This window comes from Plecotus auritus (assembly GCF_963455305.1).
Source record: "Plecotus auritus genome assembly, chromosome: 4".
In the NCBI taxonomy this organism is placed as follows: domain Eukaryota; kingdom Metazoa; phylum Chordata; class Mammalia; order Chiroptera; family Vespertilionidae; genus Plecotus; species Plecotus auritus.
In genome coordinates this window covers 147750198-147775403 of record NC_137775.1, presented here as the reverse complement: position 1 = coordinate 147775403, position 25206 = coordinate 147750198, and the positions used below count along the sequence as shown (strand labels likewise).

The 25206-nt window shown below is 40.2% G+C and overlaps 1 protein-coding gene across 1 annotated transcript in view; it reads right to left on the bottom strand.

The window, feature by feature from the left end:
- Positions 1 to 357: 357 nt before the first annotated feature.
- The window catches only part of LAMB4 (laminin subunit beta 4), a gene marked incomplete at its 5' end in the record, with an annotated part of 107783 nt that continues 82934 nt past the window's right edge, over positions 358 to 25206 (bottom strand). Inside the window, 6 exons of the mRNA XM_080665206.1 lie at positions 358 to 1144; positions 7103 to 7256; positions 8498 to 8671; positions 11922 to 12060; positions 13802 to 14009; positions 23441 to 23585. Coding sequence (XP_080521332.1) covers positions 1011 to 1144; positions 7103 to 7256; positions 8498 to 8671; positions 11922 to 12060; positions 13802 to 14009; positions 23441 to 23585 — 954 coding nt within the window. The 3' untranslated portion in view covers positions 358 to 1010. The remainder of the gene's footprint in view (positions 1145 to 7102; positions 7257 to 8497; positions 8672 to 11921; positions 12061 to 13801; positions 14010 to 23440; positions 23586 to 25206) is intronic.

Sequence of the window (25206 nt, the reverse complement as noted above, 5' to 3'; positions counted from 1 at the left end):
ATTATGATAAATACAGTGGCTTAAAACAACACAACTTCATCTTACTGTTCTGTAGGTTAGAAGTCTAATTCAGGTCTCACTGGGCTAAAATCAAGGTATCAAGGTGTTGCATGGCTATGTTCCTTTCTGGAAGCAGTGGAAGAGAATCCATTTTCTTCTTTTTCCCTGCTTCTTGGGGCCACTTACATTCTTCCATCTTCAGAGCCGGCAGATTGTCAGCAGAAATGCTTGCAGACAAATTATGAAAAGTAGTTTTTGAATACTGTTCCAGTGCCATTTGGGGAAAAGAAAATCCTTTGGCTGAGAGAATAAATATGTGGGAAAAGGGGTGTAAAAACAAGTTACATTTTGAGTTACATGCATTTTATTCAGAATAGAATAATGGTTTTACAGATAAAGCAAATCCAAGTAAAATACAGAAACACTAGTATATATCACCCATATTCATTCCATTCTAGTATTCAAGATATAATTGATTTTAATTTAATTTGTTTAAATTTATTTTTATTTTATTGTAGCATGGTAAGAGCATTTAATATGAGATCCAACCTCTCAATACATTGTTAAGTGGACAAACATTATTGTTAGCTACACATATACTTTACAGCAGATTCATCTGGCTTAACTGAAACTTTATGCCTGTTGGTTAGTAACTCCCCATTCTCTACTACCCCTCGCCTGGACACTTGAACAGTTAGTATTAGTAAATAGAATCTTATTTCGATTTGTACTTGTCATATATAACTATTTTTAAGTTAGGAAAGGCAAGAGAAAGGTTTCTGAAACCAGAGACAACCTCTTCACTTCTCCCTTCTGTGCTACACGAAGAGGCGTTTCCTGGGCCCAGTGTCACTCCCCAGCATGCTGAGCCGAGCTGCCGCAGGAGGAGGGCTCCTGCACGGAGGCGAGGCGAAGAGGCTGGTCATTTGTGCTTCCCAGCACCGCTCCTCAGGTTGCTCCTCAGGAACCAGAAACAAAGGCCCTGGCTTTGGCACTGACTCTGCCTAACACTAGCAGCTTGAATATTTACTTTCTTGCTCAACAATTTCATTTTTAATGGCAATGACTTGATCCTCCAACTGTTTCAGTTGATCAGCTTTTTTTTGTCTACTTAGATTCAAATCTTGAATCTTCTTTTCTAAATCTAAAAAAGAAAATGAAATGAATTATATATTTCCATTTGATAAATTCCTCCTGGATGCCCAAGTGATACCAAACACGTGGGATTTCTGTATTGCATAAAGATATATTTAGTTTGGTGTTTTGATTCATTAGATGAAACACTTATTTTCACCAGACTTCTCAAGGTTTTCATGTGAGTCAGAGTAGACAAACTGATACATTTGTCTAAAAGTATTTTCTACCTAAAGGCATTTATCAAAGTGAATCTGTACCTAGTTCAAGTTGACTAGAAATGAAGAGACAGAAGATAAGCATTGATTGGATCTGGTGAAGTGCTATATTTCCAAAGATTCTTTTCTTTCTTTCTTTCTTTCTTTCTTTCTTTCTTTCTTTCTTTCTTTCTTTCTTTCTTTCTTTCCTTCCTTCCTTCCTTCCTTCCTTCCTTCCTTCCTTCCTTCCTTCCTTCCTTCCTTCCTTCTTTCTTTCCTCTTTCTTTCTTTCTTTCTTTCTTTCTTTCTTTCTTTCTTCTTTCTTTTAAAATATATTTTATTGATTTCAGAGAGAAAGGGAGAGAGAGAGAAACATCAATGATGAGAGAGAATCATTGATTGGCTGCCTTCTGCATGTCCCTTGCTGGGGATCGAGCTGAATCCTGGACATGTGTCCTGACCGGGAATTGAACTGTGACCTCCTGGTTCATAGGTTGATGCTCAATCACTGAGCCACACCGACTGGGCTGTTCTTTCTATGTTAACTATTCTTTTTAACATGTATCTTTCACTTTAGGGTTTCCCAATCTTTCAGTAAAAAGAACTGACATTTTCACTTCATATTCTCCTGCTAACATTGAAGTCCTTGGACAGTAAAAGCAACATGATGCCTTTCTTGGCTTCACTCCCATCTGTCCGTCCATCCATTCATTTATCCACTCTTCAACCAACAAATATTTGGGAGTTATATTAAACCGTAAGAAGGAGTCCACAGAATAGTGGACGGAAGAGGTATAAGAAGCTATGGTTGACAGTGAGGTGGCTGTTAGAAAAGACACTGGCTTTGGGTTGAAGTGGAACTTCTCAAAGAAGGTAAATGTTCTACATCATTTGGTCAGATCACACCTGGCTGTTCAGTTGGTTTGGGGTAACTGTCAAACTAGCATGTAGCCTGTTTAGAGGAAGGAACCAGATTATGAAAAAATCTGAAACTGTCCTGTGAACAAAAATGGAGTTCACTGGCAATTTTCATATAAAGAAGACATGTGCCATAGCTATTTTTAAGTATTTGAGGGCCGGAAAAGCAGAGTAAGTGTGTGGGCTTTTTTTGTTTGTTTGTTTTTTTCTTTTTCTTTGGTCAGCCTGAGGAAATAGAATGCAACCAGCAGGCGAAAGCTCCCTAAGGATTTTGTCTGAATATAAAGAACTTTCTAGTAGTCACAGCTGCTCAAAGACTACAGAGCTACTATGAAAGGTGGTCAACATTCTGTCACTGGAAACTTTCAAATATAGGTCATTGGGGATTGAAAAGGCGATTCAGCTTTGAAAGTGCATTACTAAAAAAAAGACAAGCCCCCCATGTTTCTACTACATTCATTAACAAGATTGTGCTGGCTCCTTTTTATTTGCCCCACCAGATCCAGTCTCCACCCTGCTCTGTGTCCTGGAAAGCTGGCTCCATGGATGACATCACCTGGCTCCCTGACCTCTGGCTGTCAGTCACACTTGGCCACTGTGGGTTCTGAGAAGTGGTGGGAGGGAGGGTGGGGAGAGCAAGCACACTCCTCCCTGGTGAGCAGCAGGCTCTGTCAGTTCTCACAGCTCAGCTCCTGCTCCCGAGGGTGACCTCTTCCCTTCTGTTCCAGTGCCCACAGGCCTACTTCACAGCATTCATGTCCTGCTCCCCTGCTCCTTCAGGCTCAGGATGCTGATGGCTTCTCACTGCTGCCATCACCCAGAACCCCCAGGCCCTTGCTTGTTTGCCGGAAGCCAATTCCAGCATGTCAGCAGGGCTGAATCATCTGGTAATGGCTGAGGGCATTTCCCCAAACCTGAAAAGGATGCATAAATTGATTGCTTACTGTCAGACAGCTAAGGGCATTTCAATCTACATATTATTGCCTCCTACTGGCCAAACACCTGAACAGCCGTAGGCAATTCTACAATCTGACAATGGATTCTGTGCACTAAACCCTGGCCTTTGAAGTGTATATCTACCTTGCCTTAGGACAATTTGTGTTAATAAAAAGCAAGGGGTCCTGAGACAAGGAGAATTTAGTTCCTTTAGCTAAGTCTTCTCTGCCCCCCCAAAATGCCTTCCAAAATTATGTTTTGTCTCTGGACTCTTATTTAATTTACACACAGCCTTCTCCAGATTCCTGACCCCTTCTAGATGCTGGATTAAGACCCCCAGCACTTGCTTCACCAAATTCTTGCACATTCTCTGTAGCTTCTCCCATCAAGAAGTAAGAGTCTATTTATCCTTTCCTCCCAAACCAGGTCGGCTTTGCAAGTTATTTTGACCAATAGAAAGTGGAAGAAATGATGTTGCATGACCTCAAGAGACTCACAGCTTCTGTGCTTATTCTCATGGAACCTTCAAACAACCGAGCTGCAAAGCAGCCTGGGATGAAAGACCCCATAGAGAGGTCCAGCCTCTCAGCCAAGGTTGGCCCTTGGCAGACCTGCCAGCTGACCCGTCAGCCAAATGCAGCTGCTTGGATAGATAACTGAGACAACTCTGTTTACAAACACATGATCCAGAATTATATCCAAGCATGCTTTCTCTTTCTTTCTGGGACCCTGACTGACAAAGTTCTATGGAGGGACCCTGGCTGCAGACTGGGGCCCATTTTCAACTCTCTCAACATTGATCCTGCCAAGGTAAGTAAGGGTTGCTTTCTGGGATCCCACAAGCATCTCTTCCAAACAGATGGGAACAGAGCACAGCCCTTGTGGCTCAGCCCCTTCTCCAGTGGCAGAGTCGGGAAGGTGGCCAAACCAATGTCTCTCTTTCCTGTCTTGTTGAGTTGTGAAAACAGTCTTACCATGAAAATAGGAATGTGTTGTTTTAGACCTCTCAGAGGAGAAGTCCCCCAGCTTAAACTTCTCTCCCAACCTAATGCAAGAACCATGGAGGCTTTAGAGTCTAGGGATAAGTGGAAACAATTTGGATCCTGACATCAAATATAATACAGAAAATATTCTCTCCATGATTTTGCTCTTTTGGAAGGATCAAGGATAAGAGAAACTGATATTCATGGTATTGCCTGTATGACAGAGTATAAAGTAAAAAACATTATGTCTGTCTTTTTAAATCTTTCCTAGTATCTCCTTTAAAATTATTAGAAAAATACTGAAAATGGAAAAAAGTGTCCACAAGCTCACTACTTTTAAAACAATTATATAAATGTAAAAAGTGCATTTTCCTATTCACTTTCCTCCTCCCAGAGATAACTAATGTTAACCGTTTGGTATGTGTTTTTCTTTGCTTTGGCCCACACTAATGTTGCATTTTCTTATCTTTTTTTCATGTCATATTGATGATATGCATTTTAAAGTGAAGATTTGGGGTTATTTTAAAACTTTGAGAGTTACTTATATTACAAATAAATATTGTTGTTTTAAAACTTTCAGAGACAATACATACAACCAAAAGTAAAAGTAAACCACTCATCATTTGGTATTTCTTAGAAGTAGTCAAGGACATGATGATTGCCCAGAAAAATCATCAGTATTAGTTGTGGAAAGCAAAAATCCTAATGAACTTTCTGATTGTTTGCCTTCCAGGTGTGTACACTTTGTGCGCATCAAGATCTCCATTTTGATCAAAATCCTTGTCCAGAATGTGATTCCTTCTGGGTTGCTACCTACTGGCCTTGCTAGGTGACCTGGTGCCCTAGAGTCTAGATCACACTGATTCCAAAAGAGCGATTTGCATGAGGGGGGAGAATGCGCAGCATAGGTTCGGACAGGGTTTTTCAATCCTAGTGCCATTGATACTTTGGGCAGAAGAATTGTTTGTTGGGGGTTGGGGGTTGGGGTGGTATCCCATGTATAGGATGTTTAGCACCATCCCTGGCCTCCATCCACTAGATGCTAGTTGTACCTCCTAATTGTGATAAGCAGAAATGTCTTTAGACATTTTTGTCTCCAGAGGAGGGGATATAATCACCCCCAGTTGAGACCCACTGGGTTAAGAAAAGGGTATTTCAAGGTGACCAAAGGTAAATCTCTCTTTGTTCTGATTAACACAGAGTGAATGCTAATTAACCACCCTTTTATGTGTTATCCTCATCCTAGAATATATACTGAGTGGCCAGATTATTATGATCTCTGAACGCATAATAACCTGGCCACTCAGAGGCCCGGTGCATGAATTCGTGCATGGGTGGGATCTGGCCAGCCTGACCAGGGGGAGGGGACATGGGCGGTTGGCCCGCCTGCCTGCTGGTTGAACTCCTGGTAGAGGGGACAATTTGCATATTAGCCTTTTATTATACAGGATATACACTGAGTGGCCAGATTATTATGTGTTCAGAGATCATAATAATCTGGCCACTCAGTGTATTTTCCCCCATTGATTTTTAGAGACAATGGAAGAGAGGAAGGGAGGGAGAGGGAAGGAGGGAATGGGGAGGAGGGAGAAAGAGAGAGAGAGAGAGAGAGAGAGAGAGAGAGAGAGAGAGAGATGGGCTGTCTCCCACACTTGCCCTGACCTGACCAGGGCCAGGGATCAAACCAGCAACCCAGGTGTGTGCCTTTAACTGGGAAAATCCTGTGACCCTTTGGTGTATGGGCCAACACTGTAACCGCTGGGCCACAGCGACCAGGGCAGTACCCTTTTAAGTAAAACCATGGCCTCTTCCCTTCTGTTCCAGCGTCCACAGGCCTACTTCACAGCATTCATTGATCTGCTCCCCTGCTCCTCAGGCACAGGACGCTGATAGCTTCTCACTGCTGCCATCACCCAGAACCTCCAGGCCCTTGTTTGTTTCCCTTAATTCCTGTCTATTTATCCTTTGCCCCCAAACCAGGTCTGGCTTTGCAAGTTCCCAAAGCACAAACCCATTTCCTACTTCTTTCTCCTCAGTGGACTCATATGTGTTTAAATTGTGTCAATGATACATTGAAATTGGTATAAATTCTACCTCCTGATGGAGAATGTCAAATTGACAGCATGGGGAAAAGAATAGATAGAACTACCATATGATCCAGCAATCTCACTTCTGGGTGTATATTCAATGAAACGAAATCTGTATCTTGAGGAGATATATGCATCCTCAGGTTCATTGCAGCTTTATTCACAATAGGCAAGGCATGGAAACAACCTGAGTGTCTGTCTGTGGATGGATGGACAAAGGAAATTATATATATATATATATATATATATATATATATATATATATATATATATATATATATATATATAATTTGCTACAACATGATGACCCTGGAGACATTATGCTAAGTGAAATAAGCTAGACCAGTGGTTGCCAACCGATGTCCGCGGACCACTGGTGGTCCGTGAGGTCAGAAGGTTGGTGACAGCTGAGACAAAAAGACAAATACTGTATGATCTCACTCATTCCATTCATGTGTAGAATTAAAAGAAAAAGGAGTTGAACTTATAGAAACAGAATGGAATGGAATGGTGGCTGCCAGGGGTTGGGGATGGGTGAAATGAGGAGATATTGGTCAAAGGATACAAACTTTCGGTTAGAAGATGGGTGAGTTCTGAGGATCTAATGTACTTATGTTGCTGATTACAGTTAATAACAGTGTATTGTGCACGTGAGTAGACCTTAAGCATTCTCAAAGCTACCAGAAAGAAAAAGGTAACCATGTGAGGTGATAGATGTGTTAATTAACTTAATTGTGGTAATAATTTCACCATGTATACACAGAGCAAATCGGCACATTGTACAGTTTAAATATATACAAGTCTATTTGTCAACTATAGCTCAATAAAGCTGGGGAAAAGGAGATACCTGCTATCCTTCTTATCTTTTCCTCTGTATCTCCCGCCAGTTTTGCTGCTGCATCTTTTAGCCGTTTCACTTTTCCTAAGATTTCCTTTGTCAGTCCTGTTGCGCTGGTCTTATGTTGAAGAACAGCGTATTGATTTTTCAGCTCAACAAACTCCTGTAACAGAGCAACACTCCCATCATCAGAAAATATTGATAAAACATGTACACATACACGGCATTTGCCTGATACTGTTCATAAAAGGAATAAGAGGAAACCATAATCCAGTCAATATACTTGAATTACTCTGTTATTTCCACAGGTTGAAAAAAAATCAGCTTCAGTTAATTAAACTTTGTTACAAAATCTGAATCATTACTCCATGTGAAGGCAAATGCTTATGAAGGACCGACTGTCCTGAGCTACGTTAAGGTGAGAGACACACAGGACAGAGTGACCCAGTCCTGCCCTGGCCCACTCCTCAGTTATGTCAAACAGCTGCAGTGCCCCGTGCAGGGCAGAGCCAGCAGGGGAGATCTCGACGCAGCAAGGACACATCCTTTGGTTGGCAAAAAGGTGGGACAGAAATGAGGTGGAAAGGGAGGCAGGTAGGGAAGCAGAAGTGTTAGTATGAATCTCCCTCAGAACTAGAATGGAAATCTTTGGGGTCCGCCTATGTGGTTGACAATTTAGGATGTTAAATAGGTGAATAAAGGCCAGACCCAGGAACGGAGTACGGAAGGGGGAAGGGGAGGGGGCAAGAAGCCCTTTGTCAACCTCTGTTCCATAGAAAATGTTTTCAACTCCCGTCAGTGGAAACTTTACCCAGAGCATTAGGGCTTAAAAGCAAGATAACAGACCAATTGTAAAAATACTTTAGCATTTTTCTTTTGTTTAAGCTACTATATTAATGCTACCAAGCGAAGATACCCTGCTAAGAACACGAGTTGATAGGTTCTTTCAGCACCTTAAATTAGTGGGCCACTTTCCACAACTGTTTAATTAACTCACTCTGATTTTTGTAACTTCATCTATTCTCTGGCAGGTGACTTTCACTTCTTGTTTTCCTTACATGTTATGTGACTTAATCAGAGTAAAGGACAAATACGTACAATATAGTGGCATAAACTGCGCGAGTTTGGAAGTTCAGGACAAATATGACTAGAAGATCATTAAGAGCCCTGGGACGAGTGGGTGAGCAGTAAGCACTCCAACGGGATTAGGCCAGAGGACTTCTGCCTTCTCCAGAGACAGCCCTCCACCACCTCCATGCCCATCGGGATCCACACAAACATACACCACTGAGCATGGACCAGCACTACAGGCCATGCCGGTAAATGGAACAAAAATCTGGGGATAAAGGACCAGCCTTCAGAGAAGCACTGTGTGCTCTTGGTGGCAGGGGTGGGACTAACGACCTCCTCGAGGCCTCCAGCCTGGCGCTGGGCCGACTCAGCCTGAGCTCCCACGTGGATGGCTTGCTCCTGATTCCTTTGCAACTTGACCCGCAGCCGGGAAAGTCCATCCTCCAGGGCTGACTGTTGCTTTGCTAAGTCCAGTTCCTTCTCAGTCTCCTGGGCTTTATTTTCAGTCTGTTGTTGATTTAAAGACCAGAAAAAAAGAAAATTTCTTTATGTAACAAGAAGCAAACAAAAAAAGAAATGATGTAATTACTCTTCAGAAAATAAGCTAGGTGTAAAGGGAAAGAAAAGCATTCCTTTGAATTTTCAGTTCCATTTACAAAAGAAAAATGTTATGATAAAATATTTCAGACATATGAGAGTCTAAAAGAAAATATGAAACATATCCACTCACCCACCAGCCAGGGTGAGAATAAAGCATGGCCAGTGATGCCCTAGCTGGTTTTGCTCAGTGGATAGAGCATTGGCCTGCGGACTGAAGGGTCTCAGGTTTGATTCTGGTCAAGGACACATGTCTGGGTTGCGAGCTTGAACCCCAGTAAGGGGGGAGGGGTGCAGAAGGCAGACAATCAATGATTCTCTCTCATCATTGATGTTTCTATCTCTCTCTACCTCTCCCTTCCTCTCTAAAATCAATAAAAATATATTTTAAAAAATGGCCAGTGAGCCAAAGTCCTCAGTGCACCACTCCCCATCATATTGCCTCCCCAACAAAGGCAACCACTAACCAGAATCTAGCATTTATCATTCCATGTTCTTCCTGATGCCTTTAACTCTATGCCTATGCAGTATTTCTAACAATATGCAGTGTTCCATATTTTTAACTTTGTGCAAATATATCATTTTATTCTATTTTTACTTTTCGCTTGATGCATGTGGCTTCTAATTCCCCACCCCCTTACAAAAAATACTGAACATACTATATTTATTTCTTATTTCAATGACTATACTTGTCATATCAAGAAGTCCTATTTAAAAATTTCTCAAATCTAACTGGTTATTTGTGATCTCTTGTCTCTTATTCTTTGGTTATACCTTTTTTTTTATTTTATTAAACATAGTAAACGTTCCTACCCAATATGGTAAGAACTACAGTCTGTTGCCTTTTGATCTTGTTGTTTGCTATCTTGTTTGAGGCAATATATTTGGGGGGGGAGAGGTGTGGAATTCCTTGAGGTTTGGTTTTAAGGTGCATTTCTTTGGGGGGGATTTTCTGTTTGTCTCTGTCAGGCATCTGAGGGCACTACCAATCCAGGACCACTTTCAATGACATTTTTAGCTTTGGTTGTTGGGGTCACCCAGATAGTGTGAGTCCTCACCCCAAACTCCTAGAAGATCCAGCTTGTGGTTAGCAATTCTTAGTGAGGACTTTCCTCCTCTACCCAGAGCAAGAGGCAAGTGTCTGTATTGTGTTCTCTTTCTGTGTGAGAGTGTGTGTGTGTGTGTGTGTGTGTGTGTGTGTGTGTGTGTGTGTGTGGTTTAACATTTCACTGAGGATTTTGCCTTTTGGGGTCTCAGCTTTCTATAGGGGTTTTATTCCTTCCTTGCGTGGGCTTCATTTTCTGTCTGTTGTGTATGGTGACCATTAAAACTAACAGTGCTAACACACCGGAGGTTAGCAGATGCCCTCTGCTAACAGGTTCATGCTTAATTACCTTTCTGGATTCATGTTTTCCAGTCATTTTTGGTGTCTGAGGATTTCCTCTGTTTCTAACTAAGTCAGCTGTGCATTAAAATTTTTTTTAGTGGAGGCTGGGAAGAGGGGGGAAGGGAGGGCAATGGAAAATAATCTGTAATACTATCAACAATAAAAATATATTAAGACATTTTTTTAAAAGTCTGATTTAACATTTTGATTTTCCTACTGGATGGTTCATTGGAGTACTGGTCCACCATATTTTTAGAACTAGAAGCTGCTTCCTGTGCCTTTGAGCACATGTCAGAGTTTTCCTGGAGCAGGTATCTGCAACTTTTTTTTAAATAAAGGGCCAGATAGTGAATATTTTACACTTTCTAATCCACACGGTCTCTTCTGCAACTATTCAGCTCTGAGCCATTGTAGCACAAAAATAGACACAGACAACACGTGGCTGGATGCCAATAAAGCAGTGTGACGTTGGAGACAGAGGCCGTTGGTGTGCCTATTGGCCCAGGAGCTATATTTTGTCAATCCCTGTTGTAGAGAATATTCCTAGAAGGAGGAAAGCCCGGAGGCATTCTTAATTCTTTTGTTTCCCTGTGTATGCAACCTCTTCCTCTGCAACTCTTGACTTCCTGGTGCACTACTTCTTGTTCTGTTGCTTTCTGCTTCTCTTTTCAAGATGCATGTGTTTAGAGCTAGCAAACACAGCTGAAGAACAGAGACTGAGGAACTTGCAACCTGCTGGGGAGGGGATGTGCTAGATCAGAGGTCGGCAAACTGCGGCTCGCGAGCCACATGAAGCTCTTTGGCCCCTTGAGTGTGGCTCTTCCACAAAATACCATGGCCTGGGCGAGTCTATTTTGAAGAAGTGGCGTTAGAAGAAGTCTAAGTTTAAAAAATTTGGCTCTCAAAAGAAATTTCAATTGTTGTACTGTTGCTATTTGGCTCTGTTGACTAATGAGTTTGCCGACCACTTGTGCTAGATGATAGAGCTGGGAGGAAGAGACTTCACACATCCTGGGTCTAGGTCCTGCCCTGTCCTCTAGTTGCCAGGCTTCCTCTCCTGTATCCATCGCATGTGCTGCTAAACCACGGTCTTGCTCTCTCTGAACTCTGGATGAAACCCTTTCTTTTGGGTAAGATATTCTTTCAATCTTAGGATACTCCGATGAGATTTTATGCACATTTGGTTACAAACAGCTGGCAACAAATTCACTTTATTTCTTTGGGTTGTGAGCTTTAAAGAGTCTCTGCCCTGGCTGTTGATTCAGTTGGTTGGAGCATTGTCCCCTACACCAAAAGGTGTGGGTTCAATGCCTGGTTGGTGCACGTATGGGAGGCAACCGGCAATGTTTTCCTCTCACATCAATGGTTCCCCCCTCTTTTTTCTCTCTCAAGAATAAATAAAAAACAAACATATCCTTGGGTGAAGATGAAAAATAACAACAAAAATAATAAAGAGTCTCTTACTCTCCCTGGTATCAGAAGGGATAAACTCTGACCTCAGATCTACTTTAATTATCTGTGTGGCCTTAATTTTCTCATTTATAAGCTGGTGGTAGCACCTGCTTTATCCCCCAGGATTGGTCAACAACAAAATGAAGTGATGCTGGGAGAACTCAGTAGAACATTAAATGCACAATGTGACCATAATCTTATTTTATCCTTACAATCCCATCAGACAGGTAAGTCAAGCATGACATTGGCATTTGTAAAACCTGGGCTGTTTCCACACTCAAAATCTATTTCAGGTTAGTTTCAAGGAAAATAGAGAAATACCTGCAGCGCACTCTTTTTTATTTTTGTTATCTCGGCAGTCAGCTGTATGATGTTAGAATTTGCCCGTCCTTGAGTGATTTCAACTTGTTGCCACTTACTCAACATTTTGTCAGGATTCTGTAGAACACTTGCTGCTTTTCTAATGTAAAAAATTATACAATTATTCATATGTTTCACTTTGAGAATTCATTCGATTCAACCAAAAAATTTACTGAATTATTTATAAAGTAAACTCTTAAGTAAGGCAAAGGGCTGGAGTCTTCATTTTGAGAAACAGGCATATTGAATGCCAATAAAAACACATATATATGCAGGTGCAGAAACAGATTCCACCAGATATGAACATCAAATATAAGCTCTTATTTCTTCTTAATTTGTCATAAACAGAGAGGTTTGGGGCTATAACTGCCAAGTTTTGAACAAAAAACTATCAAACAAAAAACTATTCTTCGCCAATTCCAGTTCTGTAATTACTCAAACTTAAGCAACAGTTTCTAAATCTTTATTGGAGTGGGGGTGAGAGAGTCAAGAGGCTCCGCAGAGAGCAAAGAGAGAACCAAAGGCCTGCATTTTCGGGCTGTTTATTCTGGTTTATTTAAGCTTCACTGACATTCCAGCTGCCCAGGGGCCCAGTCAGAGGTTAAAATCACAAGCATTCCAAGTGATAGGCGATGTTATAGAAATGAGCTCACCTCAATGAACATTCACCAGCTACTTAGATCTATGGGCTTACAAACACCTTTGGAAGAATGTACCAAGTGAGTGAAGTATCAGACAAATGTGGCAGAGGTGTAATTAGAAATGATTGTGCCCGGAGCAAAAATAGCTCAATTGCAAAACATCCCCTTCCCCATCCAACCCATCCTCTCCTTTAAAAAAATAAAAAGACTTTTCTTTTAGGAGCAGTTGTAGGTTTGCAGCAAAATTGAGAGGAAGGTAGAGATTTCCCATTACCGCCCCCTACACACACACACACACACACACACACACACACACACACACACACACACGTATCCCCCCTCCCATTATCAACCTGCTTCACCAGAGGGCACATTTGTTACAACTGATGAACCTACACTGACACATCATAATCACCCAGAGTTCATAGTTTACATTAGAGTTCACTCTTAGTGTACATTCTATGTATTTGCACAAATGGATAAGGACATGTCTGCATCATTATAGTGTTATACAGAGTGTTTTCACTGTCCTAACATTCCCCCCTGCTCTGCCTATTCATCCCTCCCCTCAACCCTTGGCAACCACTGATCTTTTTTACTGTCCCTATAGTTTTGCCTTTTCCAGAATGTCCCGTAGTTGGAATCATACAGGATGTAGCCTTCCTGTCTATACTTTTTTCCCCCTATTGTTACAGTGGGAGTTCAGGAGCCTTCCTTTCTCATAACACCCTACACACACACACACACACACACACACATACACACACACCCCCACACCCCCATACTTTTTTATTGAGCCTTTTTTCTTTAGATTTCAACGTACTGCTCATTATAGTAAAGTTAGAAAGTACAATGTGAAAAAAGAAGGAGGAGGAGGAAGAAGAGGAAGAGAGGAGAAGAAGGAAGAAGAAAAAAAGTCAGGAAGGAAAAAATTTATCAGTGAACCTACCACCTTTTAAAATACTGGCATATTCTAGCATTTTTGCTCTAACAGGCCTTTTTTAATCCTCACCTGAGAAAATGTAACTGATTTGAGAGAGAGAGAAAAACATCTGATTGGTTGCCTCCCGTATGCACCCGGATCGGGGATCGAACCCCTGACTGGGAAATGAACCCTCAACTTTTTTGTTGTACAGGATGATGCTCCAACCAACTGAGCCACCGGCCAGGGCAAGATGACAACATTAAAACTGTACTTACTCAGCGGCTTTTGCCTTCACCAAAATCTTCTGGGCTCTATCTGCTGCTTTATTTAGCTTGTCCTCATCTGTCCTGTAGTCCTCACAGAGTTGCATAAGTTTCTGTATGTTGTCAAGTTCATGGGTTATATTTTGTGATGTTATTGGCAGGTGGATGTCAAGTACATGATTTGCAACCTTTTCTATGTCCTCTGGAGGCACATTTTCCTCTTAAATAAAAAGGTGGGTTTTAGGTCATTATGTCTCTTTATCAAACAACCATCTTTTAAGGGTAGCTACAATGAACTCCAAGTCCAGTGCACTTGCATTTGATTGTGTGTCCCTAGAACTCAGGGATTAGATTGTCTATGTCCCATAGATTCTTCTTCATGCTTAATTTTCCCCTTGCTCTGAAAGAAACACTGCTACTGTAGGGCTGTATACATGCTACACTAATGCTTGTTGGAAAAGTAAACTACCAACTTGGGATATTGCCTATGTTCTACAAAATGTCCTCACAAAAAATAGATTACTATGAGCACAGAAACAAAAGCAGTTCAAGTGTTTAGATATCTGTCATTAAGATTCAAACACAGTGAATGAGAATGGAGAAGCATTGCATTTGGACCCAGTAAAACTTGATTCTAATCCTCCATGGCATTAAAAAGGCTCAGAATTTTTGCTCATTTGTATAATTGGGTAATTACAACTGATGCTACTTCTTAAAGGCCTATCTTGAGAAGGGACTGTGATAATATAGAAAGTACCACGTGAATAACAAATAATAAAGAAACATTTAAATACACCTATGCTCTGCTCTTCAGGAAAATAAAATTGCCCTCTTTGAGAACTGAAGTGGAAGGTGGACTGTTAGTGTGTGGAGTGATAACTCTTTGTCACTGCCCGGCTCCTTAGTGAGGCACAACAGGGATGGTTAGAGATGAATTAGATACAGATCTGATCCTCAAGGGGTTTCGCATCAGGTGGGGAAACAGAAGTCATCCTATATAAATACTGATCATACAAGAACAGAAGAGATGAATATAAGACAAAATGATGTGGGATCCAGAGGGAGGAGAAAATACTTCAGGAAGAATTTCAAAAAGTCATTTAAACCCAGCTTGGAGGACAGCAGAGATGAGGGTTGTGAAGACATAGGGTGAGGGGAGGGGTGAAAGGCATTCCAAGTTGAGGGAACCACAGAATGAAAGAAACAGGTCACAGCTCCCTCTTGGGGGGAGAGTAGGGTGTCTAAAATTGGAGGAATGGAAGAGATTGGGAGCAGACCACAGAAGTCCCTAAAGTAACTTGGACTTTGTTCAGGAGGCAGTGGGAGCCATAGAGGATTTCTAGTATTTGAATGGCATGACATGAGTATATATCCTTTTTGCAATCGTTTTTGCTTTAGCTATTTTGTTTAATATAAAATAAATATTTTACTCCCTGTAATATTTCTGAAAAAAATGTGATAAGCATGTTTATGAATAAGTTAAATCCATATTTTAAATGGAATCAGGGAGTTGGCTCTTTAAAAATGGTAATTCTCATTGTAAAAATGTTATAATAAAAAGTGAATTTAACTTAACCACAATTTCAGTCATCAAACATTTATTGATATTTATTATGAGATCATAAGCTCAATTTTTTTAGATGGGACTCTTAGGAGAAATGACACATAACTTAGTTCATAAGGAATACAGATCACAAGGAAAATAAAATGGTCAAAGAAGAACTGAATAGTGGGCCACCATACAGTCTAATGATTTTATTTGGGCTTTCTAGCAAGGAATAGAGAAGTAATGGGTGGGTGAAAGGCACTGCTTCCTGTGACTCAGAAAAGAGAATTTTCTTTTATAGAATAGGATTTTTCTCTTTGTCTAGTCTAATTTTTGTTTTAATAATCTGGAAACAGTTTTTTCAGTTCTTTAGGTTAAAGTATTTTTTTTCAGCAGCAATAAGAAATAGGACTAATATGGGAATAAGCTCTATGACCTAGTGAACTAGGTGAAAAGCAAGAAACCTATTTTCTGAACCATTGCTGGGGTTTGGGATCGTATTCCACCATTTCCACAAAATTGGTCTGGCGGTTTCAATTGGTGCCAAATAAACTGGTATCTGTAGAGAGAGCTACCGTGTTCCTCAATCTCAGTTGAGTTCCTAACTGATTGAAAATTTGCTTTTGAACAAACAAAATGTCCAGTAGACTAATTCCACTCCCATTCATTTTTTACTGATTATTTTGATCATTTTTATTCATTCTTTTTACTGCCTAATTTTTTTGTATCTTGAAAATCAGGATTAGAAGCTGCTAATATAATTTCTAGAAACATGAGGTTGGAAAACATACTTGGTTGGCCATAGGGGTTTCTTATAAATATTAAACAGATTAAATAAAGTGATTGCCCAGATTATAACAGATACCCCAACTGTCAATGAATTCACGTGTAGAGTGTTAAATTATTGAATTTGGAAGGTAACTATGAAACACAAAGCCTCTTGAAATTAATTCCACAGTGTTGTACCCAAACTGCATCATTTGAGAATGAGGTTCCACGTCAGTTTCCAGCTGTATTTTTTTATTTTCATTTTTTTAAAATTTCTTTATTGATTAAGGTATTACAGATGTGTCCTTATTCCCCCATTAACCCCCCCACCTCCCATTCATGCCCCCACCCCCCCTGTTGTCTGTGTCCATTGATTAGGCTTACATGCATGCATATAAGTCCTTTGGTTGATCTCTCCCCTTTACCCACACCCTCCCCTACCTTCCCTGAGGTTTGACGTTCTGATTGATGTTTCTCTGTCTCTGGATCTATTTTTGTTCATCAATTTATGTTGTTCATTATATTCCACAAGTGAGTGAGGTCATGTGATACTTATCTTTCTCTGCCTGGCTTATTTCACTTAGCATAACGCTCTCCATCTCCATCCATGTTGTTGCAAATGGTAAGAACTCCTTCTTTTTTACCGCAGCGTAGTATTCCATTGTGTAGATGTACCAGAGGTTTTTAATCCACTCATCTGCTGATGGGCACTTAGGCTGTTTCCAAATCTTAGCTATGGTGAATTGTGCTGCTGTAAACATAGGGGTGCATATATCCTTTCTGATTGGTGTTTCTAGTTTCTTGGGATATATTCCTAGAAGTGGGATCACTGAGTCAAATGGGAGTTCCATTTTGAGTTTTTTGAGGAAACTGCATACTCTTCTCCACAGTGGCTGCACCAGTCTGCATTCCCACCAGCACTGCACGAGGGTTCCTTTTTCTCCGCATCCTCGCCAGCACTTGTCATTTGTTGACTTGTTAATAATAGCCATTCTGACTGGTGTGAGATGGTACCACATTGTTGTTTTGATTTGCATCTCTCTGATGATTAGTGACTTTGAGCAGGTTTTCATATGTCTCTTGGCCTTCCTTCTGTCTTCTTTCGAAAAGTGTCTATTTAGATCAGTTGCCCATTTTTTGATTGGGTTATCTTCTTTTTGTTAAGCTGCATGAGTTCCCTGTAAATGTTGGAGATTAAACCCTTATCGTTGATATCATTGGCAAATATGCTCTCCCATGCACTGGGCTTTCTTGTTGTTTTATTGATGGTTTCCTTTGCTGTGCAAAAGCTTTTTATTTTGATGTAGTCCCATTTGTTTATTTTCTCTTTAGTTTCCATTGCCCTAGGAGCAGTATCAGTGAAGAAATTGCTTCGGTATATGTCAGAGATTTTTCTGGCTGTGGATTCCTCTAGTATTTTTATGGTTTCCTATCGTATGTTTAAGTCCTTGATCCATTTTGAGTTTATTTTTGTGTATGGTGTAAGTTGGTGGTCTAGTTTCATTTTTTTTGCATGTATCTGTCCAATTTTCCCAACACCATTTATTGAAGACTCCATGTCTTGACTTCATTGTATGTTCATGCCTCCTTTGTCAAATATTAATTGAGCATAATGATTTGGGTCAATTTCTAGGTACTCTATTCTATTCCATTTATCTATATGTCTGTTCTTGTGCCAATACCAGGCAGTTTTGAGAACAGTGGCTTTGTAATACAGCTTGATATCTGGAATTGAGATCCCACCTACTTTGTTCTTCTTTCTCAAGATTGCTGTAGCTATTCGGGATCTTTTTTTTATTTCAGATGAATTTTTGGAAAGTTCATTCTAGGTCTGTGAAATATGCTGTTGGAATTTTAATGGGAAGTGCATTGAATTTATAGATTGCTTTGGGTAGTATGGACATTTTGATGATGTTGATTCTACAATCCATGAACATGGTATGTTCTTCCATCTGTTTATGTCTTCCTCTATCTCTTTTTTCAGTGTCGTGTAATTTTCCGTGTATAGGTCTTTTACCTCCTTAGTTAAGTTTATTCCTAGGTATCTTAATTTTTTTGGTGCAATGGTAAATAGGATTGCTTTTTTAGTCTCTCTTTCTGTAAGTTCACTATTGGTGTATAGAAATGCCATAGATTTCTTGGCGTTAATTTTGTATCCTGCTACATTGCCAAATTCATTTATTAAGTCTAATAATTTTTTGATGGAGTCTTTAGGGTTTTCTATGTACAGTATCATGTCATGTGCAAATAAGGACAGTTTTACTTCTTCTTTTCCAATTTGGATGCCTTTTATTTCTTCTTCTTGTCTGATTGCAATGGCTAGTACTTCCAGTACTATGTCAAACAGGAGTGGTGAGAGTGGGCATCCCTTTCTTGTTCCTGTTCTTAGGGGAAATGGTTTTAGTTTTTGCCCATTGAATATGATGCTGGCTGTGGCTTTGTCATATATGGCTTTTATTATGTTGAGGTATGATCCTTCTATTCCCACCTTGTTGAGAGTTTTTATCCAGAAAGGGTGTTGGATTTTGTCAAATGCTTTTTCGGCATCAATTGATATGACTATGTGATTTTTATCTCTCAATTTGTTTATGTGATGTATCACGTTTATTGATTTGCGGATATTGTACCATCCTTGCATTCTTGGGATAAATCCTACTTGGTCATGGTGTATGATATTTCTGATGTAGTGCTGGATCCGATTTGCTAGAATTTTGTTGAGGATTTTGGCATCTATGTTCATGAGGGATATTGGTCTGTAATTCTCTTTCATTGTGTTATCTTTATCTGGTTTTGGTATTAGGGTGATGCTGGCTTCATAGAAGGAGCTTGGAAGTGTTCCTTCCTCTTGAATTTTTTTGAATAGTCCTAGGAGGATAGGTTTTAGTTCTTCCTTGAATGTTTGGTAAAACTCCCCTGTGAAGCCATCTGGCTCAGGGCTTTTGTTTGCTGGAAGCTTTTTGATGACTGCTTTAATTTCTTCCATAGTTATCAGCCTATTGAGATTTTTAGTATGTTCCTGAGTAAGTTTTGGAAGGTTGTATTTTTCTCGGAATGTGTCCATTTCCTCCAGGTTGTCTAGTTTGTTAGAATAGAGTTGTTCATAGTATTTTTAAATAATCCTTTGTATTTCTGTGGGGTCTGTTGTTATTTCTCCTCTTTCATTTCTGATTTTGTTTATTTGGGTCCTCTCTCTTTGCTTCTTGGTGAGCCTGGCTAGAGGTTCATCAATCTTGTTTATCCTTTCAAAAGAACAAGCTCTTGGTTTCATTATCTTTTGTATTGTTTTTTTGGTCTCTGTGTCATTCATTTCTGCCCTGATCTTTAATATTTCCTTCCTTCTGCTCACTGTGGTCTTTTCTTGTTGCTCTCTTTCTAATTCTTTGAGTTGTTGAATTAGATAATTTATTACCATTTTTTTCTTGTTTTTTGAGGTAGGCCTGTAGAGCTATAGACTTCCCTTTCAGGAGTGCTTTCATTGTGTCCCATAGTATTTGCATTGTTGTGTTTTTATAGTCATTAGCCTCCAGGATGTTTTTAATTTCTTCTTTGATCTCATTGATAACCCAATCATTGTTTAGTAGCATGCTATTCAGCTTCCAAGTGTTTTAATTTTTTGGAATGTTTTTATTGTAGTTTATTTCTAATATTATGCCATTGTGGTCTGAGAAAATGCTTGATATGATTTCAATCTTTTTGAATTTGGGGAGACTTTGTTTGTGACCCAATATGTGGTCTATTTTTGAAAATGTCCCATGTGCACTTGAGAAGAACGTATATTCCGTGATTTTGGGGTGAAATGCTCTGAAGATGTCAATTAGGTCCATCTGATCTAGTGAGTCATTTAGAATTGCTGTTTCTTTGTTGATTTTTTGTCTAGAGGATTTATCCAGTGATGTCAGTGGTGTATTAAAGTCCCCTACTATGATTGTATTGTTGTCGATCTCTCCCTTGATATCTTCCAGGAGTTTTTTTTTTATGTATTTGGGTGCTCTTGCATTGGGTACATATATGTTTAACAGGGTTATAGCCTCTTGTTGTATTGATCCCTTTATTATTATGAAGTGGCCTTTCTTATGTCTTGTTATGGCCTTTACTTTGAGGTCTATTTTGTCAGAAATAAGTACTGCTACCCCAGCCTTTTTTTGGTCTGTGAAGCTCCTTATTTCCCCTTCAATTTTGAATGATAACCTTGCTGGATAGAGTATTCTTGGATTCAGTCCCTTGGTTTGCATCACTTCATAAATTTCCTTCCATTCTTTTCTGGCCTGATGTGTTTCTGTTGAGAAATCATTTGGTAATCTAATGGGAGCTCCCTTGTATGTAACTTTCTGTCTCTCTCTTGCAGCCTTTAAGATTTTCTCTTTGTCCTGAATATTTGCCATCGTAATTATGATGTGTCTTGGTGTGGGTCTTTTCGGGTTCATCCTATTTGGGACTCTCTGTGCTTGTGTGACTTCTTTCTTTGCCATATCAGGGAAATTTTCTGACATTATTTCTTCAAATAGTTCTTCTAAGCCTTGTTCCTCTTCCTGTTGTTCTGGTACCCCTATTATTCCTATGTTGCTTCATTTCATGTTGTCCCATAGCTCCCTTAGTCTCTCCTCCTGTCTTTTAATTTTTTTCTCCAATTACAATTCAGTTTGGCTGTGTTTTGCTTCCCTGTCTTCTAGTTTACTAATTCAGTCCTCCACTTCTCCTAGTCTACTGTTGAAACTTTCCATGGTGTTTTTTTATTGCAGCTATATCACTCTTCATTTCTTCTTGATTCTTACATAAGTTGTTGATTTTTTCATTCATTTCATATTGATTCTTACATAAGGTGTTGATTTTTCTTCCATCCAGTTTATGAACTCTATGACCCTTATTCTGAATTGTTTTTCTGATATATTGAATGCCTCTGTTTCACTTAGCTGCTTTTCTGGTGATTCCTCCTTTTCTTTCCTCTGGGGGTATCTTTGTCTACCCATTTTTGGTCTCATTGACTGATCTAGATGTTGAGCTGTGCAGGGGCTGCTCCTCAGGTGGCAGTGGCTTCTCTGGCTGCGGTTGCTCCTCAGGCGGTTACAGTAGCAGCTGCTTCTCAGTTGGCAGCAGCTCCTCTGGTGAGTGCTGTTTGCAGCAGTGGTGCCTCCTCTGGCTGGTGGGGGAGGCTGCTCATATAGCTGCTGTTCCTTGGATGGGGGTGGGCTGATTATGAGGTTGCTGCTCCTCGGATATGGACGGGTTGCTCGTGTCTGCTGCTTCTTGGATGGGGCTGGCTGCTCACGTGGCTGCTGCTCCTCGGACAGGGGCGGACTGCTCACGTAGCTGCTGTTTTTTAGATGGGGGCTGGCTGCGTGCTGCTGCTGTTCCTCAGATGGGACAGGCTACTCGTGATGCCGCCGCTCCTTGGACAGGGGCAGGTTGCTTGCAGGGCTGCTGCTCCTTGTATGGGTGCGGGTTGCTTGTGCAGCTGCTTCTCCTCGGACGGGGGGCGTTCTGCTCATGCGGCTGCTGCTCCTCGTGTGGGAGTGAGCTGCTCGTGCTGTTGATGCTCCTCAGACAGGGACGGGCTGCTCACCTGGCTCCTTCTCATCGGACAGGTGCAGGCTGCGTGTGGGTGCTGCTCCTTGGACCAGTGCGTACTGCACAGGGCTGCTGCTCGTTGGACGTGGGCGGTCTGCTTATGTGGCTGCTGCTCCTCAGATGGGGGGGGCTGCTCATGTGGCTGCTGCTCCTCAGAAGGGGGTGGGCTGCTCACACAGGTGCTGCTCCTTGGATGGGGGCAGGCAGCTCACACAACTGCTGCTCCTCGGATGGGGGCAGGCGGTTCGTGTGGCTGCTGCTCCTCGGAAAGGGACGGTCTACTCACACAGCTGCTGCTCCTTGGAAGGCGGCTGGCTGCTCGTGCGGCACAGCTGCTGCTCTTCGGACAGGTGCAGGGTGTGGGCTGAGCACAGCTGCTGCTCCTCAGAGTGGGGCCGGCTGTGTGGGGCTGCCGCTCCTCAGTATTGGGTGGACTGTTCAAGTGGCTGCTGCTCCTCGGATGGGGCGAGCTGCTCATGTGGTCGCTGCTCCTCAGATGGGGGAACTGGCTGCTCACACAGCTGCTGCTCCTTGGACAGGGGCAGGCCACGTGAAGCTGCTGCTCTTAGGTCTGTGGCGGGTTGCTTGTGGGGCTGCTGCTCCTTGGACAGGAGTGAGTTGCTCACATGTCTGCTGTTCACTTGGTTGCAGTGCCCTGGGCAGCTGCGTCTCCTTCGCCAATTCGGGCTGAATTCCACTTGTTTCAGGCGCTCACTCTATTTGCTCCGGGACAAGGCTCAGGACACGTCCATCTATTCCACCGCCATTTTGTCTCTCTCCAGCTGTATTTTTTTAAATAATATTTTTTGGACTGCTTTACTAACCCATTTAAAAATTTTTCTTTTCTTTCCTTTCCTTTCTTTCTTATTTTTTTAAATATATATTTTGTATTGTTAGTATTACAGATGTCTCCCATTTACCTCCTTCCTCTAGCCCCTCCTCAACTCCCCCTCTCCCCAGGTCTTCACTGTCCTATTGCTCATGTCCATGGACTATGCATATAAGTATATAAGTTCTTTTTTAAAATTAATTTCAGAGAGGGAGAGAGAGATAGAAACATCAATGATGAGAGAGAATCATTGATAAACTGCCTCTTGCACACCCCCCACTGGGGATGAAGTCCACAACCCAGGCATCCAGCTGTATTTTTAAATTTTTATCTTTAACCAATAATTCTCCAGAGTTTAAAATAAGCCTCTTCCAAAATTAGGCATAATGAGGAATAAATTCATAATTATAATAATAATTCTTAACAATAATTAATTAAATAGTTCCTTTGGGCCAATCATAGAGAGCAATATGAGACTTGGGAAATAGACACTAACAGTTAATAACCAGTATTTTAGATGCTACCTAACTATGATATTTGATATACTAACCAAAATTTATCATACTTTGATCTTATGTACACTGTTAGCAGAGAAGATGACAAAATCCTAATATCAGGGAATCTGATATAAACTTCATGTTGGACTTTCCTTTTATAAAAAAAGTAAAATAACTTTAAACATCAGGTTTATTTTTGAAAAATTTTTTTTACTAAATTCTAGTATTTATTACTAATTAATCTCATAAAGAGAGTCAATTTTTTGGGTACTGAGTTAATATTTTAGAATTATTTTCATTAAGAAACTTTAAATCAAAGGGTGTATTATGTTCCTAATTTAGGCATGTCATTCCCAATTAATGTCATTTGAAATTGGTTGTGATGTTTGAGTATACATTAAAAAAAAAACACACAAAAACTAGTCCTAATATTTAAAAAGAATTACCTAACAGAAACTTTTTCAGTTTTTTGATTAAAAGATTCATGTTTTCTTCTTCAGATTCACTTTCGTTTTTCATATTCCACAGTTTCTCACTTAACTGTAAGGAATTGTTTTTGGAGACTTCTGCCAGTTTACTTATATTTTTTATCTGGAATAAGGAAAACACACAATGATTAGGTACATTCTGTGATGTTTAATTGCTTAGCTGGACCAAATAAAACTGTCACCAAAAATGAAAAAGAAGTGTAGATAATTAAACAATTTTAAAACATTTGAAAAGACTCTTAAAAAGATTGTTTTCATTACGTGTTTTCTTAATAATGTAAATTTATCTCCTACAACATTATTAGTATTCAAAATCATCATTTGAAAACAATACTGACCTAATACTAATGACTTTTCCTGACACAAGTTTTACTTTAATGAGACTTTAGCATTCCATAATATCAACAAATTTCATAGAAATTACTTAGGACTACTTACTTAAAGGGGCCATTATGTCTAATAAGTTGAGAGTGTTTTCTTTTATGTAAGTTAAAATAGTTATTCTTCTAAACCTTCCTCAAATTCAAATAATGTACTTTTCTTTGAAAGCTGAAAAGAAAGCATCCCCTGTATTAAGAAATGAGTTTGAACTCAATGCAGGCCGCAAAGATAAATCCCAAACATTTTGTACATTTGACAGAGGAACGATAGGACTAAAAGGCTTGCAGCCTAGAAATGTAAATCCTTAAATGTGTGATTTGAGAAAGGTCATGGGCTTTTTCTTGGGACCCGAGCAAATTTGAGGAAAAGTAAAAACGTGAAGCCAAAGGACAATATCACCCACCAGCTGAGCTGTGTTGAATAGGTTGTGACAGAAGTAGGGCTAATTAGGACCAAACAGATTGTGTGTGTGTGTGTGTGGGGGGGGGGGGGGGCGGGGAGGGGGGTCTCCCATTATTTCCCCGCAATGAAGCCAGCTTAATTGAGCCATACATATTTTGTGAAAAAGGATTCAATTATATATTTGGCAAATGATGGAACAAAAAATATTTACCTGATTAAAAATATGTATTTTAATTTTTTGAGTTGTTCCTTGATTCTCTAGAATTTTTTAAACTTTAAAGTAGATAGCAATTGCTAAGAGAGTAGATCTCAAAAGTTCTCACAAGGAAAAAATGTAACTGCATGGTGATGCTAACTAAATTTATTGTGTGAATCATTTAGCAATATCAAGTCATTATGTTGTACATCTACTAGTAAAGCGAGTGCAATATTATGTCAATTATATCTCAATATAAAAAAGTGGGTAGCAGCAAGTAAGAATGTATAACAGTAAAATAAGAATTACAGAAATAAATACTCTGAATAGAAAAGTGCCAAATTATACAGATGAAATCCCGGCGGAGATTAGTCGATGCCATATTCAGAAAGAAAGAGATTGCTAAATTACTTCACTCTTAAAACATCTCTCTGCAATCCATCCCCTGTCACAATTGACTCCTGAGAATTCTCTCACAATCTCTCTGGCACGCTTCCCCTTCTAAGCAAGGGGAAAATAGCTCACCATTTTATCAACGTGACAACCCCCACCCCATTCCAGTTCTCTAATGTGCTGATTAAGCCAGATTCTGCTAACACATACCTCAGGGGCTGTCTTTTAAAAGTATAGTTTAAGGGGGCTTGTTTAAATTGTGTGAAATTTCTGTTTTTTTAAGAAGGGTCAATATAATAATTTAAAATTCTATTAAACAATTAAGGATTGTTTTAAACACCAGGATGCAAGA